General features: G+C 37.7%; 1 protein-coding gene across 1 annotated transcript in view; it reads left to right on the top strand.

The window, feature by feature from the left end:
- The window catches only part of FAM19A2 (family with sequence similarity 19 member A2, C-C motif chemokine like), a 523,015-nt gene that overhangs the window by 342,142 nt on the left and 162,876 nt on the right, over positions 1–17,997 (top strand). The window contains exon 2 of the mRNA XM_025402024.1: positions 7,375–7,481. Within this exon, the coding sequence (XP_025257809.1) occupies positions 7,376–7,481 (106 nt within the window). The 5' untranslated portion in view covers position 7,375. The remainder of the gene's footprint in view (positions 1–7,374; positions 7,482–17,997) is intronic.

The raw sequence follows: 17,997 nt of genomic DNA, 5'->3' as shown, positions 1-17,997 counted from the left end.
CCTCTTGTTAAAAAAAATCTAGTTAAATTGGTTGAACTCAGAATGTTACAAATGTATTTCCCCCCTTTATTTTTCACTAATACTTTAATAACAATCTGTGGAACTGGTGCCTCACAGAATGAATTTAGGAAAATGCTAGTCTGACTGAGTAATGATTATAGTAATGGTTAGTGTTTATTGAGCATTTATTATTTGCTATGCATAGTGTTAAACCTTTTACACAGACTATCTCATTTAATCTTCGTACCAACAACACTGTTAGGTAGATATTATTATCTTCATCTTACTGACAATGAGAATAATCTGAATTATTAAGTAATTTGTTCAAAGTCACATAGTCAGCAGGAAGCCTGGCTTTAAACCCAAACAGTCTGATTTAAAAGCTCAAATACCTATCTTCGTGTGCATTATCTTTGCCATGTCATGAGGCTAAGGTCCACGGAGAGTTTACAGCTGTTGGTGCTACTGAAACTCCCTTCAATCATCTCATGAATGGACTAGCCTCCCAAACACTCAAGGATCAAACATACACATATGACTCACTATTCTCTAATGTCATAGCCATTGAATCCATAGTACGTGCTTGTCAGTGGGCCAAGAATTTCACATACATTATCCCATGCTACAGTAGAAGAAACTGAAGCAGGAGATCCAGAAATTTGCAGGAGAAATTGAAGCAGGAGATCCAAAAAAAGTAAAGTCGGGTAAAGGCCACATCATTAGAAGCCATTCAAGTTTGGACTCAAACCCCGGCATTCTGACTTAGAAGTTCATGTTTTTATTCTTACAATATTGCTATCTAAACATTTGAACTAATCCCTACAACCTCCCCAAGCTAAGAAATGTTAGCATATATCTATATTAAAATACATAATATATAATTTATTTTTTCATGCGTTTAGTCATCCATGAAAAAATGTCACGGACTCCTCTTTGAAACTAAATAGCCGCCCGTTCTACCTTTGAGTCACATTTTTGGAGATAGAATGTTTTGGAGGTAAAAATGTACAAAAAAGGGTAACCTAGACTATACAAGAGGAAAAGGAATCAGGCTACATCAGGAAGTGACCCCCGGAAATTGCTTTAAAAGCAGGGCATGCAAGTATCTACAGGTCAAGCACAGTAGAGTTCAGTATAGGTTCTGAATCGGAAAGGCACAGGGTGACAGGCATATATTTAATCTCCCTCATAAATAAATGGAGATGGACTTGATTTCATATCAGTTTTGCTTATCACTTGGTGATTTTTTTTTTATTATTATTATACTTTAAGTTCTAGGGTACATGTGCACAACGTGCAGGTTTGTCACATATGTATACATGTGCCATGTTGGTGTGCTGCACCCATTAACTCGTCATTTACATTAGGTATATCTCCTAGTGCTATCCCTCCCCCAACCCCCCTCCCCACAGTAGGCCCCCGTGTGTGATGTTCCCCTTCCCGTGTCCAGGTGATCTCGTTGTTCAATTCCCACCTATGAGTGAGGACATGTGGTGTTTGGTTTTCTGTTCTTGCAATAGTTTGCTGAGAATGATGGTTTCCAGCTGCATCCATGTCCCTACAAAGGACACAAACTCATCTTTTTTATGGCTGTATAGTATTCCATGGTGTATATGTGCCACATTTTCTTAATCCAGTCTGTCACTGATGGACATTTGGGTTGATTCCAAGTCTTTCCTATTGTGAATAGTGCTGCAATAAACATTTGTGTGCATGTGTCTTTATAGAAGCATGATTTATAATCCTTTGGGTATGTCTCCAGTAATAGGATGGCTGGGTCAAATGGTATTTCTAGTTCTAGATCCTTGAGGAATCGCCACACTGTTTTCCACAATGGTGGAACTAGTTTACAGTCCCACCAACAGTGTAAAAGTGTTCCTATTTCTCCACATCCTCTCCAGCACCTGTTGTTTCCTGATTTTTTTAATGATTGCCATTCTAACTGGTGTGAAATGGTATCTCATTGTGGTTTTGATTTGCATTTCTCTGATGGCAAGTGATGATGAGTATTTTTTCATGTGTCTGTTGGCTGCATAAATGTCTTCTTTTGAGAAGTGTCTGTTCATATCCTTTGCTCACTTTTTGATGGGGTCGTTTGCTTTTTTCTTGTAAATTTGTTTGAGTTCTTTGTAGGTTCTAGATATTAGCCCTTTGTCAGATGAGTAGATTGCAAAAATTTTCTCCCATTCTGTAGGTTGCCTGTTTACTCTGATAGTAGTTTCTTTTGCTGTGCAGAAACTCTTTAGTTTAATTGGACCCCATTTGTCAATTTTGGCTTTTGTTGCCATTGCTTTTGGTGTTTTAGACATGAAGTCCTTGCCCGTGCCTATGTCCTGAATGGTATTACCTAGGTTTTCTTCTAGGATTTTTGTGGTTATAGGTCTAACATTTAAATCTCTAATCCATCTTGAATTAATTTTCGTATAAGGAGTAAGGAAAAGATCCAGTTTCAGCTTTCTACTTATGGCTAGCCAATTTTCCCAGCACCATTTATTATATGGGGAAAACTTTCCCCATTTCTTGTTTTTCTCAGGTTTATCAAAGATCAGATGGCTGTAGATGTGTGGCATTATTTCTGAGGGCTCTTTTCTGTTCCATTGGTCTATATCTCTGTTTTGGTACCAGTACCGTGCTGTTTTGGTTACTGTAGCCTTGCAGTGTAGTTCAAAGTCAGGTAGCGTGATGCCTCCAGCTTTGTTCTTTTGGCTTAGGATTGTCTTGGCAATACGGGGTCTTTTTTGGTTCCATATGAACTTTAAAGCAGTTTTTTCCAATTCTGGGAAAAAAGTCATTGGTAGCTTAATAGGGATGACATTGAATCTATAAATTACCTTGGGCAGTATGGCCATTTTCACAGTATTGATTCTCCCTATCCATGAGCATGGTATGTTCTTCCATTTGTTTGTGTCCTGTTTTATTTCACTGAGGAGTGGTTTTTAGTTCTCCTTGAAGAGGTCCTTTACATCCCTTGTAAGCTGGATTCCTAGGTATTTTATTCTCTTTGAAAGTATTGCAAATGGGAGTTCATTCATGATTTGGCTCTCTGTTTGTCTATTACTGGTGTATAAGAATGCTTATGATTTTTGCACATTGATTTTGTATCCTGAGACTTTGCTGAAGTTCATTATCAGCTTAAGGAGATTTTGGACTGAGACAATGGGGTTTTCTAAATATACAATCATGTCATCTGCAAACAGGGACAATTTGACTTCTTCTTTTCCTAACTGAATACCCTTTATTTCTTTCTCTTGCCTGATTGCCCTAGCCAGAACTTCCAACACTATGTTGAATAGGAGTGGTGAGAGAGGGCATCCCTGTCTTGTGCCAGTTTTCAAAGGGAATGCTTCCAGTTTTTGCCCATTCAGTATGATATTGGCTGTGGGTTTGTCATAAATTATTATTATTATTTTGAGATACGTTCCATCGATACCGAATTTATTGAAAGTTTTTAGCATGAAAGGCTGTTGAATTTTTTCAAAAGACATTTTCTGCATCTATTGAGATAATCATGTGGTTTTTGTCTTTGGTTCTGTTTATATGCTGGATTACATTTATTGATTTGCATATGTTGAACCAGCCTTGCCTCCCAGGGATGAAGCCCACTTGATCATGGTGGATAAGTTTTTGATGTGCTGCTGCATTCGGTTTGCCAGTATTTTATTGAGAGTTTTTGCATCGATGTTCATCAGGGATATTGGGCTAAAATTCTCTTTTATTGTTGTGTCTCTGTGAGGCTATGATATCAGGATGATGTTGGCATCACAAAATGAGTTAGGGAGGATTCCCTCTTTTTTTATTCATTGGAATAATTTCAGAAGGAATGGTACCAGCTCCTCCTTGTATCTCTGGTAGAATTCGGCTGTGAATCCATCTTGTCCTGGACTTTTTTTGGTTGGTAGGCTATTAATTCTTGCCTCAATTTCAGAGCCTGCTATTGGTCTATTCAAGGATTCAACTTCTTCCTGGTTTAGTCTTGGGAGAGTGTAAGTGTCCAGGAAATTATCCATTTCTTCTAGGTTTTCTAGTTTATTTGAATAGAGGTGTTTATAGTATTCTCTGGTGGTAGTTTGTATTTCTGTGGGGTTGGTGTTGATATACCCTTTATCATTTTTTATTGCATCTATTTGATTTTTCTCTCTTTTCTTCTTTCTTAGTCTTGTTAGCAGTCTATCAATTTTGTTGATCTTTTCCAAAAACCAGCTCCTGGATTCATTGATTTTTTTGGAGGGTTTTTTGTGTCTCTCCTTCAGTTCTTCTCTGATCTTAGTTATTCCTTGCCTTCTGCTAGCTTTTGAATGTGTTTGCTCTTGCTTCTCTAGTTCTTTTAATTGTGAAATTAGGGTGTCAATTTTAGATCTTTCCTGCTTTGCCTTGTGGGCATTTAGTGTTATAAATTTCCCGCTACACACTGCTTTAAATGTGTCCCAGAGATTCTGGTATGTTGTATCTTTGTTCCCATTGGTTTCAAAGAACATCTTTATTTCTGCCTTCATTTCGTTATGTACCCAGTAGTCATTCAGGAGCAGGTTGTTCAGCCTCCATGTAGTTGAGCAGTTTTGATTGAATCTCTTAGTCCTGAGTTCTAGTTTAATTTCACTGTGGTCTGAGAGACAGTTTGTTATAATTTCTGTTCTTTTACATTTGCTCAGGAGTGCTTTACTTCCAACTATGTGGTCAATTTTGGGATAAGTGCAATGTGGTGCTGAGAAGAACGTATATTCTGTTTATTTAGAGTGGAGAGTTCTGTAGATGTCTATTAGGTTCACTTGGTGCAGAGTTGAGTTCAATCCTGGATATCCTTGTTAACTTTCTGTGTCATTGATCTGTCTAATATTGACAGCGGGGTATTAAAGTCTCCCATTATTATTGTATGGGAGTCTAAGTCTCTTTGTAAGTCTCTAAGGATTTGCTTTATGAATCTGGGTCCTCCTGTATTGGGTGCATATATATTTAGGATAGTTAGCTCTTCCTGATGAATTGATCCCTTTACCATTATGTAATGGCCTTCTTTGTCTCTTTTGATCTTTGATGGTTTAAAGTCTGTTTTATCAGAGACTAGGATTGCAACCCCTGCTTTTTTTTTGTTTTCCATTTGCTTGGTAAATCTTCCTCCATCCCTTTATTTTGAGCCTATGTGTGTCTAGGCATGTGAGATGGGTCTTCTGAATACAGCAAACTGATGGGTCTTGACTCTTTATCCAATATGCCATCTGTGTCTTTTAAATGGACCATTTAGTCCATTTACATCTAAGGTTAATATTGTTATGTGTGAACTTGATCCTGTCATTATGATATTAGCTGGTTATTTTGCTCATTAGTTGATGCAGTTTCTTCCTAGCATCGATGGTCTTTACATTTTGGCATATTTTTGCAATGGCTGGTACTGGTTGTTCCTTTCCATGTTTAGTCCTTCCTTCAGGGTCTCTTGTAGGGCATGCCTGGTGGTGACAAAATCTCTAAGCATTTGCTTGTCTGTAAAGGATTTTTATTTCTCCTTCACTTATGAAACTTAGTTTGGCTGGATATGAAATTCTGGGTTGAAAATTCTTTTCTTTAAGAATGTTGAATTTTGGCCCCTGATCTCTTCTGGCTTGTAGAGTTTCTGCTGAGAGATCTGTTGTTAGTTTGATGGACTTCCCTATGTGGGTAACCCAACCTTTCTCTCTGGCTGCCCTTAACATATTTTCCTCATCTCAACTTTGGTGAATCTGACAATTATGTGTCTTGGAGTTGCTCTTCTCGAGGAGTATCTTTGTGGTGTTCTCTATATTTCCTGAATTTGAATGTGGCCTGCCTGACTAGGTTGGGGAAGTTCTCCTGGATGATATCCTGCAGATTGTTTTCCAACTTGGTTACATTTTCCCCATCACTTTCAGGCACACCAGTCAGACATAGATTTGGTCTTTTCACATAATCCCATATTTCTTGGCGGCTTTGTTCATTTCTTTTTACTCTTTTTTCTCTACACTCTCTTCTCGCTTCATTTCATTCATTTGATCTTCAATCACTGATACTCTTTCTTCCAGTTGATCGAGTTGGTTACTGAAACTTGTGCATTTGTCATGTAGTTCTCGTGTTATGGTTTTCATGTCTATCAGTTCTTTTATGGTCTTCTCTGCATTGATTATTCTAGTTCTCCATTCATCCATTCTTTTTTCAAGGTTTTTAGTTTCTTTGCGCGGGTACGTAGTTCCTCTTTTAGCTTGAGTAGTTTGATCGACTGAAGCTTTCTTCTCTCAACTTGTGAAAGTCATTGTCCGTCCAGCTTTGTTCCGTTGCTTCATCTCTTGCTGGTCGGACAGCACCCACTCACCAGCACCGACTGTCTGACATGCCCCAGTGAGATGAACCCGGTACCTCCGTTGAAAATGCAGAAATCACCCATCTTCCGTGTTGCTCAGGCTGGGCGCTGGAGGTTGGAGCTGTTCCTATTTGGCCATCTTGGGCGCCCCCCCCCATCCTTTAGTTATTAATGCAAGAATTTTAGAATTAGACAATTCTGGGTTTATATTTTTATTGTCATTAAATGTGGTCCGGGCAAATTTCCAAATTTCCTCATCTACAAAATGGTGATGGACATACCTACAGGCCAAATTTATTCTTCAGAACAAATGAAAGAATGTTGTAGAAAGTAAGTTCTGAACTTTTATTATAGGCAGCTATTATTTTGTTATAACATTTTTTGCTTTCTTTAGTTTTATGAGTTCAACATGAAAATGTTGATTTGGTGTTTTTCATTCTACTTTTTCATTTTTCTCCTACCTCTGGGAATGCACATCAAGGTGGAATCCAACAATATTGTGTCGCCTGTATTGCAGTTGTGTACATTAGGAGGATCAGGTTACTTTGCAGTAAGAAATGTATATAACCAGATGATTTTTAAAAAGCACATTAGGAATAATAGATTTGAAGTGAGCATATTCTGTCAGGAATTCATCTAAGCAGTTATAGCTAAACTGTTACACTGTCCATTTGACTTGACAATTCTTAGGAAAAAAGTAAAATAATAAGGCATTTATTTAAAGATTTTCCAAATGACTGTGCCTTGGATTTTGTTAATAAATTAAATCTATGTTTATATGGAGAGAAATGTGATAATATTTCCAAACTGATTTAGGCTATGGTTAAATGGATGAAGACTGACTGAGGCAGGACTTTGCTCATCTCTTGCATCATATCAAGGTACTTTGGAAAACCTTTATTTTCTCTAATCATCATTTATATACAGTGAACAGCATTTTAAATACAAGAAATACAGTTTTCAGGAGTTGAAGGGGTTAAAGTATAGTGGAGGTCTTTAAATGTAGCACAATTATTATGGAAAAGCTATGAATTTACATCCTTATGATTTTTGTTATTATTTTTTATTTGCAGGATGAGTAAGAGATACTTACAGAAAGCAACAAAAGGAAAACTGCTAATAATAATATTTATTGTAACCTTGTGGGGAAAAGTCGTATCCAGTGCAAACCATCATAAAGGTAAACTTTTCAGTTTCTTTTCTCAACTGTTTGTGGATGATGACTACCCTTAACACAGGCTGTTATGTTTTGCCTCCACTGGTCTGTTAAATTTTACTAGGTATAGATTCTCCCCCTGGCAGTTTTCTTTAAGTAATAATGCAGAGTTATCTCTAAGATGGCTTTGATTGGGAAAGATGATATTTTCAGGATTAATGCCATTTCTGCAAATAGTGTTCAAAGAATATGGAAATATAACTATACCTTTCCTTCCCTTTTTAGATAGTGATATTAAAAAATTGAGTTGGCATATAATAAAGTTTCAGATTGCACTCATCCTGGTAAAGAAAGTATCTGTAATGATATGTATCTTAATAATACGTCTATATGTAAATTTTCTTTCAATGCTTTTTGTGGGTCATGTTTCTTTATGTCAGAGGACCACTTTGACCACCCTTTGGACACTGCCCCTGGTATGATATTCAGCAGACTCAATTCTGCCACTGAACAGAGTGAGAATATTTGCTCTATACATATGTGTTAAGCTTGACAGCTCACAATTACATTCTTTCTGCCCTCTTTCTTGGCTATAAGACTCAATATAATGAATAACTACTTTTTCCATGAGGCTATTTCTGAACTGTCCCTATCATAATCAAGTATTCATAACCTGAGAAATCAATTTAGATTTTTCTGTAAAATATGATTTTATAATTTAATTCTCTGCCCACTATAAAGTCTAGAGACTAACAACTTAGTTTCTCATTCTATTTTTGGGTGAAGGGGGAATTAAGACTGCTTTGAATTCTGTAACACTTAAATTAGTTACACATGTCCATTTAATTAGCATTACATGGAACATTAACACCAGGGAGAGAAAAGACGTGGTGTGTGGGACTGATGCTTATAAGACTAATCTCTTCCCCCACTATTTAAAATCAAAAAGGGACATCTTGCAAAATAAAATTTTATGAAGAGTTTTTTCATATTTCATTATCCTGTTTTCTACCCACAATATGTTTTCATGTGTGTGAATATATATTCATATATTTTTTATTCTCCTTTTCTTTAATACAGCACACTGATCCACAGATAAGACTTTAAATTCTCTTTAATAATTTTTATCAGTGTAAAATTATGAAGATGTTGAAGATGACATTCCCTGTGGTCTCAAATTGGCAACAACAAACCAGACCAAAGAACGAAGCAGTATTAAATACTCATCTTTTAAAAGAGCTGCCATCCAATAGGGCCAAGCCCTGCCTTGGACTTAACAAGAAAACACACCCCATCCTCATTATTCTGATGGTCACCTTAGTGCCTCTTCCCAGTTTTTGAAAGAAGAACTGGGAGGAGTGGGGGATCATAGGAATTGTGGGCATCAGGCTAGCACAGCAAGTGTTCATGATAAAGATACTTTCTCATGTCCAAAGCCAAATGATGGGGTATCTTAAAGAATCACTCATAAAGACTGCTCACAGTGTATATTGCATGCTATTGTCAAAGCTACTTTAAGACATTTAAATTGTGTTATGTTCTATGCTAACTCTGAAACTAAGATCTTTTCTTCTTGCCAAGAAAATAGTCCTTGAACATAAGAAATTACACATCGTGTCAGAAAACTTAAATTGTCAAACCTGGTACATTACAGAAGATAGCGTTTTCTGTTTTGCTTTTCCCTTTCCACACTGCCACTGATACTTTGGATGAAGATTTTATGAAAGTTTTCTCCCATCCTCCACCTTTCTTCCTTTTGTTCTTTTTTCTTTCTTTTCTTTATATTTTCTGTACAAAATATCCTTTTTGTTTTGAGCTATTTTACATATAAAATAATAAGTGTTGTGTATATGTAAGTTGTAGACCATGCTCGTAAAATGATTACTCATGCGCTCACCATCCAAGAAAGGCTGGGCTGCTATCTCCCTACGTGCAAAGCCCAGACTTTGGAGACTCCTTTGGGGTATCTGACCTGTGGAAGGATACAGTTACATTCTAAATGGTTAGGTAAGAACCTAGGATCCTTTCCACCTCATTTCAAAGGAGCAGAAGATTTTTCTCTCCTTTCAGGAGTGGGAGGGGAATGGCTGTCTCTCTCCTGTACATAAATGAAAATAATCCATTGTTTGCTGTCAGTCATCTATGGAATGTTCGGCTATCAATGTAGGACATTTGGCTTGGCTTTCATCAGGGTTAAGGCTTAGGGCGAGGCAGGCCAGTTCACTTTCTATTTGTTGTGAGTTAATTAGTAAGAAATCAGTTTCTGATCCAGAACACCTTGGTGAGCATTCAAGATAAAAGTAATAAAGATGAATATTAGAAACTCGACAGACTAAAGAGCATTACAGATGCCAACTAATTTAATCTCATAACCATCTATGTGGTAGATACTATTTTTAAAACTATTTTTAGAGATCAGAAACTATGGCAAAGACAAGTTAAGTAATTCGTCCCAGGTTGCCCAGTTAGGAGCTATTGGAGGCAGGGTTCAAATCTAGGCAGTCTTGCTCCATATAACCATGAAATATATGTACTAGTGAATTTCCTTTTACTTACACAATTTGGGATTCATTCAATTTCCAGAGTATCGAAATTGGTGTCTCTCATGAACTCTGAAAAATTATAGGCACCATGTCCTGAAATGTAGTTTCTCCACCCACCACTGTCTCTACTAAACTAGAATTGCTGGCTAGGTATTAGGTATATGTCAGATTTTTCACTCTTTTCTTTATGTATTTCAACCTTTATTTTACATGTATATTTTACCTTCAAGTCTCTGTGCTTTATTCTGGGCTATTTATTCACATTTTTATTCTACCACACTAATTCTATGTTCCCTTGGGTCTAATCTACTCTTTAATTCACACATTAAATTTTAATTTTATTTATTATATTGTACCAAAATTTTGTCTTTTTTCTTGCTAATCTGCAAGCTTTTGATAGCTTTTTGTTTTCACTCATGTTTTCAGGTTTCTCTTTTTATATATCACTACATATACAGTAATAGAAATATATGGTGTATATATATAAATAGAAATATATACCATATATGTCTATATATTTCTAGCTGATGATCCTATTTTATGCAATTTTGTGTTTTCCTCCTAGTGACTTTCACTCATGGTAATTTATTTATTTTAGGACTTCTGAGTTTTAAGAAAAATTTTGTGAGCTGATGCTCATCAGAATTGTATTTGTAAGAATCTTAAAGGCCTGTCATTATAATGTATTATTTCAGAGGCAATTTGCGTATGACATGAGTCTTAGGCAGGGTTTTTTGGAAGCAGAGCCAAGTCAGGAATTCTTGTTTACGTGATTTATTGAAAGAGTGCTCTCAGGAGAATGAGAGCAAGTGAAGCAGGCTAGAGCGGGAGGTAAAAACTAAGCACAAATAGAGTCTCAGCTGGAGAATCGCCCAGTCTGCTCCTATGGGGAATCTCTGAGACATGAATTGTTCCACAGAGATGGTCCCTCCTTGAGGCGGGATAGATGGCCTCGTCTACCCTTGTGTCCATGGGCCATTAGCTACTGGCCTGTTCCCCATGGTAAGGAGTAGCCTCTCTGGGGAAGTGGCTCATCTTTAGGAGAAGGTAAGTCTCTAAAGAAGGGGACACCTATGAACTGTGATCAGAGAACATTCACAGCAAGTGGAGGAAAGGTGCACAGCCCTAAAAGATTTTGGCAGTGTATCAGCAGCTACATTCCAGTGCAGTCTACTCACAGCTCTCAGATCCACCTGCTTCTCACTGAAAGTCACTCCATCCAGGCAAAGCTTATTCAAGATTTTGGTTGGTCACAATTTTCAAGAAGACTTACTAGAAGAGGAATAGTAAGAGTCCCGCTAATGCAGTTGGTGCTCATGGCCTGTCCACCCTACGCCCAGCCATTCTAGATTTTCCTCTCTGTTTACTAGCACTTCTACTCATGTAGGAGGCTTTCCTAATGTTCTAAGAGTTCTGAGCCCTGGGTTACCATTCTCTTGCTGCTGTACTTATACATTGGTAGTTGTAACTGGGCACGGGAATGCCACAAGATGCCCCAGTGGATCATCTGAGTACCTAATATATTCCTTTCTGCCTCTAGTGCACAGCAGCTGTCGTCTTCCTCATGGTCATCAGGGACCTTTACATTTACCCCATCAATATTAAACTCCTTTTCTCTCTCTCTCTGGTCTATCAGTATAAGGAGCACAGACTGATTGATGATCAGGCAACAGCTGTAGCTTTGTGTTTAGTGGCACTATTACTGTTTCCACTGGTAAACTTATCTGCTTTCTGGAAACAAGTTCTCCTAGACCCATATAATAGTATATTGGTCATTTCCGTTGGATATTTCTCATGGAAAAGTTGTTTTTTACTTAATGATTTTTGAGTACCTACATTAAGGCCTGAGAATATAGCAAGTACAGAAAAGAGACAAAAATCTTTGTCTTCATGGGATGTTTATTCTAGAAGTGGAAAAATAGGTAATAAGAAAAATAAATAAAATGGGATGTTTTATGATATACATGCTCTGGAAAATATATGAAGGAAGAAAGCATATAGGATGTATTCAGGAAGGAATAGAATTTTAAATAGGCCTTTGGGTAAGATCTAAAGTTTCCAGTGGAGTCAGCTAGTGGCGTATTCAGGGAAAGGATGCTCCAGGCAAAGCAGCAATAGGTATGAATGCTTTCAATCATGCCCATAGACAATTAGAAATAGCAAGGAGGATGGCGTGCATAGAATATTTAAGGGAGAGAGTGGTAGATAGGTCATTATGGAACAAGTAAATGTAGAATATGAAAGAACCAAATAAATAAATACCTCTACCAAAATACAAATACAATAATATCCTGCTCTCAAGAGCCACCAATGGACGATTGTATTACTCCGTTTTCTGAACATGACATAGGAACACTATAGACATCCAGAACATTTGGATTTGAAAAAATGGGTATCTAAAAATCAGAAATTGTTGTCATCTTCTTAATAAAACCTTCTGTGCTTTGAGAACTAACAGTTCCTCACATACAAACAGATAACTTTACTGCTCAAACTGCCACAGAAAGATTCTGCCTCGAATTCTTACAATTATATTGAGCTGGGCATTTCGGAAGGGATTAAGTCAGAGTATTGTGACAGCCAGTCAGAAAGAATGAGCAGTGTTTTCCCCTTGGAAGCAATTACATTAGGTGCAGCTTCTGATATTGGGGATCAGAGAGCAAACATTTTAGTTTAGGACTCCAAGTTCCCAACAGAAAAATATAGTCATTAATCTTAGAAGGCTAATATGTTTTCTTGTCTTTTCTTTCCTTACCCATCACATCTAAACTAAATCTCCGGAGAATGAGTCATCATTGGGTTTGGGGATTGGAAAAGAATTTTTATTTTGTTTGAAAGAGATACACACAGGTGAGTTATATCCAGGAACAAAAAGGAGCCTAAAAAAGTTAGTTTGATTAGCCAAGGTTGAATATATATTATCCTCATTGTAATACAAGCTAATTACTGGTATGAGTGAGAACTTTTGGTTGAATGGATCTTTTTCAAAGAAAAACAAACATTTTAAAATTTTATTTTACTTGTAATTGATATGTGATAATTGTACTTATTTACAGAGTACAGTGTGATGTTTCATTACGTGTATACAGTATGATGATAACCACATTTTAAAATAAAGATGGTTTTCAGTTCAAAGCCTGAGAGACAGAGCCATAAATTTTTTTTGGTGGATCTTCATTTGTTTGTTGATTCATTTGATAGTTTATTCATTTATCCAACCAACTATCCATGAAATATATGGTGAGTGTCTGTTAAGTGTTGGGCTTTAAGTCAAACTCTGGAGATACAAAAGTGAGCAGGCTGGGCACAATGGCTTATTCCTATAATCCCAGCACTTTGGGAAGCAGAGATGAAAGGATCGCTTGAAGCCAGGAGTTTGAGACCAGCCTGGGCAACAAAGTGAGAACCCATTTCTAAGAAAAATGATTAAAAAAATTATCCAGGTGTGGTGGCCTGTGCCTGTAGTCCCAGCTACTTGGGAGGCTGAGGTGGGAGGATTGCTTTCAAGATTGCATTGAGCTAGGATCACACCATTGCACTCCAGCCTGAGTGACAGAACCAGACCCTGTCTCTTAAAAAAAAAAAAAAAAAAAGAAAAAAAAAAAAGGCGAGACCAGGCACGGTGACCCATGCCTGTAATCCCAGCCCTTAGGGAGGCGGAAGCCGGTGGATCACTTGAGGTCAGGATTTCGAGACCAGCCTGGCCAACATGGCGAAACCGCATTTCTGCTAAAAACATACAAAAATTAGCCAGGTGTGGTGGCATGTGACGCTAATCCCAGTTACTCCGGAGGCTGAGGTGGGAGAATCGCTTGAACCCAGGAGGCGGAGGTTGCAGTGAGACAAGATTGCACCACTGCACTCCAGCCTGAGCGATGGAGGGAGACTCTGTCAAAGAAAACAAAACAGAAGTGAGCAAAACAGACATGACTCATGTCCTAGTGACGCAGTATATTGAAGGAGAAAAACATTAATCAAATAATAACACAAATAGTTAATTACAAATGGTATTAAAGTGCTGTGAAGATAAAATTTCAGGATAAGAGTATATAAACTGTAAAATGGATAGGGTACAGTTTCAGGGAAGACTTTTCTAGGGAGGAGACATTGGAGCTGAGATCTGAATGAAGACAGAGGAAGGGTTTGACATCCAGGCAAGAGCAGCAGCCTATGCCAAGCTACTGAGACATGAAGGAAAGAATTCACTGGAGCTGAAATAAGACTGCTGTGACTGGAGAGCAGAGAGCAAAGAGGATAGTGATGCACAGTTAGCCTGGGGAGGTGGCTGGGATAGATCCTTTGGGGGAAATATTCAGAATGCTGCTTTTCTTACAGTTTAAATTGTTGGATCCAGTTTAGCCTAGGATATTAGTAGGATCTCTTAGGCTGGCTTGCACCTATTAGGATGTACACCAAAGTTTAAGGGCACTGATTTATAATTCATGGTGTTTTTCTTGTTGATAAAAACAATTGGATTAATGTCCTAAGAGAAAGAAAAATAGCTAGAACATAAACTGACTGTATTCTGGACTTTTAATGACACATTTTTATTATGTATTTTATTGAATTTTCAAAGTAATATATATTTATTTGAGAAACTTTGGAAAGAAAGAAAAATACCAAGAAGATAAATCAAGTTACTCATAATTTTTCCATGCAGAAATTATTAAACAACATTTGGACTTCTTTTCATCTGGTTTAATTCATAAACGTGTTATACATACTGGAGAGCATGGTGTTCATTAATTATTTTATGTATTCATACATTTATTGACAAAGACTAATTGTAAGAGATTATGTTGCCCTGAGTTAGTGATTCTGTTTTAAACCATGCAGGCAGAGTTGCTAGTTTCTAAGAGTTATGCTTTCATAATCTGATTCTTTTCTCCTCTTTTTTATGCTAAAATATTCCATGTTTATATAATAGTAAATAAAACACCTACATATTATGAAAAATAAATATAAAGCAAATTACTGTGCAATTATCAGCCAGGACAGTAAATAGACTGTTGTCAGCCCCTTGGAGTCGCTGAATACAACCCCTCCTCCCACAGAGGTATCCCTTTCCTAACTTCTTGTTTTTGAACAACAGAATATTGCTTTGTCTGAGCGGGGCATGGTGGTTCACACCTGTAATCCCAGCACTTTGGGAGGCCGAGGCAGGCAGATCACGAGTTTAGGAGTTTGAGACCAGCCTGTCCAATATGGCGAAACCCTGTCTCTACTAAAAATACAAAAAATTAGCTGGGCATGGTGGCGCATGCCTGTGGTCCCAGCTACTCCGGTGGTTGAGGCAGAAGAATCACTTGAACCCAGGAGGCGGAAGTTGCAGTGAGCCGAGATCACGCCACTGCACTCCAGCCTGGGCGACAGAGCGAGACTCTGTCTCAAAAACAAAAACAAAAACAGAATATTGCTTTGTCTGGTGATAATGGTTTGGCTCTGTGTCCCTACTCAAACATTACCTTGAATTGGGTGGGGATAATCCCCACATGTCAATGGTGGGAGCAGATGGAAGTAATTGGATCATGGGGTGGTTTCCCGCATGCTTTTCTGGTGGTAATGAGTGAATCTCACGAGATCTGATGGTGTTATAAGCGTCTAGAATTTCCCCTGCTGTCACTCACTCCGTCCTGATGCCCTGTGATGAAGGTGCATTGCTTCTCTTTTGCCTTGGGCCATGATTGTAAGTTTCCTGAGGCCTTCCTAGCCATGCTTAACTGTGAGTCAATTAAATCTCTTACCTTTATGAATTACCCAGTCTTGGGCAGTTCTTTATAGCAGTGTGAAAATGGACTAATATATCTGGTATTCAATGTTGTAAAAATGTAATTCTACTACAGGCATTTACAAAATGTGATTTGCTTCTTACTGTCAATGTTTTTCTCTTGGGATTCATCCGTGTTGTGATATAGGATTTCATTGTATTAATATACTGAAATGTATTTATCTCTTTTACTGTTGACGTATGTTTGGGTCGCTCTGGTTGTTGGTTGTTATTGACAATGCTGCTGTGGACGTTACTATACGTTTGTTTTGGTTCACACTTACAACATTCCTCCAGGATATAATTTTAGAAGTAGAATTTCATGGATCATATGATAAACACGTATTCAATTTTACAGCTTTTTCCCCCCACTTAGCAGTAAATAATGAGTATTTACATGTGTCTAAAAATATCCATAAACATATATTGTATTGGGGCATGGAAAAAATATAAATGCACCCTACATTTTTTAACAAAATTCCCATTTTTAGATTTCTTGGAGACTTTTTATTTGTTAATACTAATATAAAAACCTTTGTGTAATAATTTTTGTTCACATGTAATAATTTTTTCAATATTTAGTACAAGTGAGAATTTTGGATGTCAAAAAGAATGAAATGGTTAGATGTGTATCATTCAACATCTAGTCAGGAAAATTGCCATCATGGTAGGGCAGTTTGAAACAGGAAATTGGTGACAAACGTGTTGAATGGGCTGGAAAGGAAATAAGGAAGTGTGATAGTATCACCAGACACTTGTAGCTTCAGAAAGCTGTTCCTGCCCCTAGAGGTGGAAGAGCAAGGAGCAACACAGTGTTACATAGGACTCGTGACTGTGCACACTGCAGGGTCTGCCAAAGCCCTGCTGTGATTTAGGAATCACTTCCATGGCCACTGAGCAGGAAGCCAGGAGCCAGTTCTCTCATGATACTACAAGAGCTGCCTGAGAGGCTGACTGCTCCCAACACTGCTAGACTCTCTGCTAATGCTGTTAAAGCCTATGGGCATTCATAGTACCCTACCTCACCACTTCTGAAGCCAAAGCAGGAAAAAAATAGATGGCTTCTTCCTTCCCTGGGTGTTTCTTACGAAAGTGCCATCTTCCAAGAAGCAGACTCCAAGAAAGAATTCAACACACCAGAAATTTATGGGTAGAAACACCTTTGAAGTATAAAGAGACGAGGTGCAGGAGAAGGAGGGGGTGAACCTTCAGACTATGAGGGTCTGACTCCCATGAAAGAAGAGAAGGAAGGAAGGAGGATTGAGTAGGAAGAGCCTAGAACTTCAACATAGCTTTGAAAAAGTCTTGGTCAGGCCAATTGGGAATCCCTGAGAAAAGGTTGCCATTAGAATCTAACCAGAAGCCAGCTGGCAAAGCAGCCTGGGAACTCTTATCTAAGCTTCCAGCTGCCTTCAATACAGAGAAGGATATAGAAAGGTAAATGTTTTAGAAGAAAATGACAAATATTTGCCACAAGAATATTTCTACATATTGTCTAATTACTTTTTATTTCCTTGCAGAAGTATATAAAGCTTCCCCTCTTACCACTCTGAAAATACTGGCTGGCTACTAATTTAAAAAAATTAAATTGAATATCTTTATTAAATGAAAAGGTCTAGACATAGTCTCTTATTTATATTTTAATTTATATTTTTGAATACTAATAAATGGATAAAGTTAATTTTGAACTATTTTCATTTCTATTATTTGGATAATTTATCAATTTCTTTGCCAGCTCAAGTTTCTATTATTAATTTGAGACTCTCATATAACTCTTAAAGCTTGATTGCATTTGTATATTTTCAGTTATATAATTTTCAAATATAATGTTTAAAGTAACGTTTTTGTATTTTAGAATATACAATATCATAAACTATTGTTGGAGAAAATTGAAAAATGTGTAAAAATATAAAGTAAAGGCCGGGCGCCGTGGCTCAAGCCTGTAATCCCAGCACTTTGGGAGGCCGAGACGGGCGGATCACGAGGTCAGGAGATCGAGACCATCCTGGCTAACACGGTGAAACCCCGTCTCTACTAAAAATACAAGAAAATTAGCCGGGCGAGGTGGTGGGCGCCTGTAGTCCCAGCTACTCGGGAGGCTGAGGCAGGAGAATGGCGTGAACCCGGGGGGACGGAGCTTGCAGTGAGCCGAGATCGCGCCACTGCACTCCAGCCTGGGGCACAGAGCAAGACTCCGTCTCAAAAAAAAAAAAAAAAAAAAATAATAAAA

Source organism: Theropithecus gelada, chromosome 11, assembly GCF_003255815.1.
Source record: "Theropithecus gelada isolate Dixy chromosome 11, Tgel_1.0, whole genome shotgun sequence".
NCBI classification, from domain to species: Eukaryota; Metazoa; Chordata; class Mammalia; order Primates; family Cercopithecidae; genus Theropithecus; species Theropithecus gelada.
The sequence above is the reverse complement of the archived record's forward strand: the minus strand, read 5'-3'. Positions and strand labels throughout refer to the sequence as shown.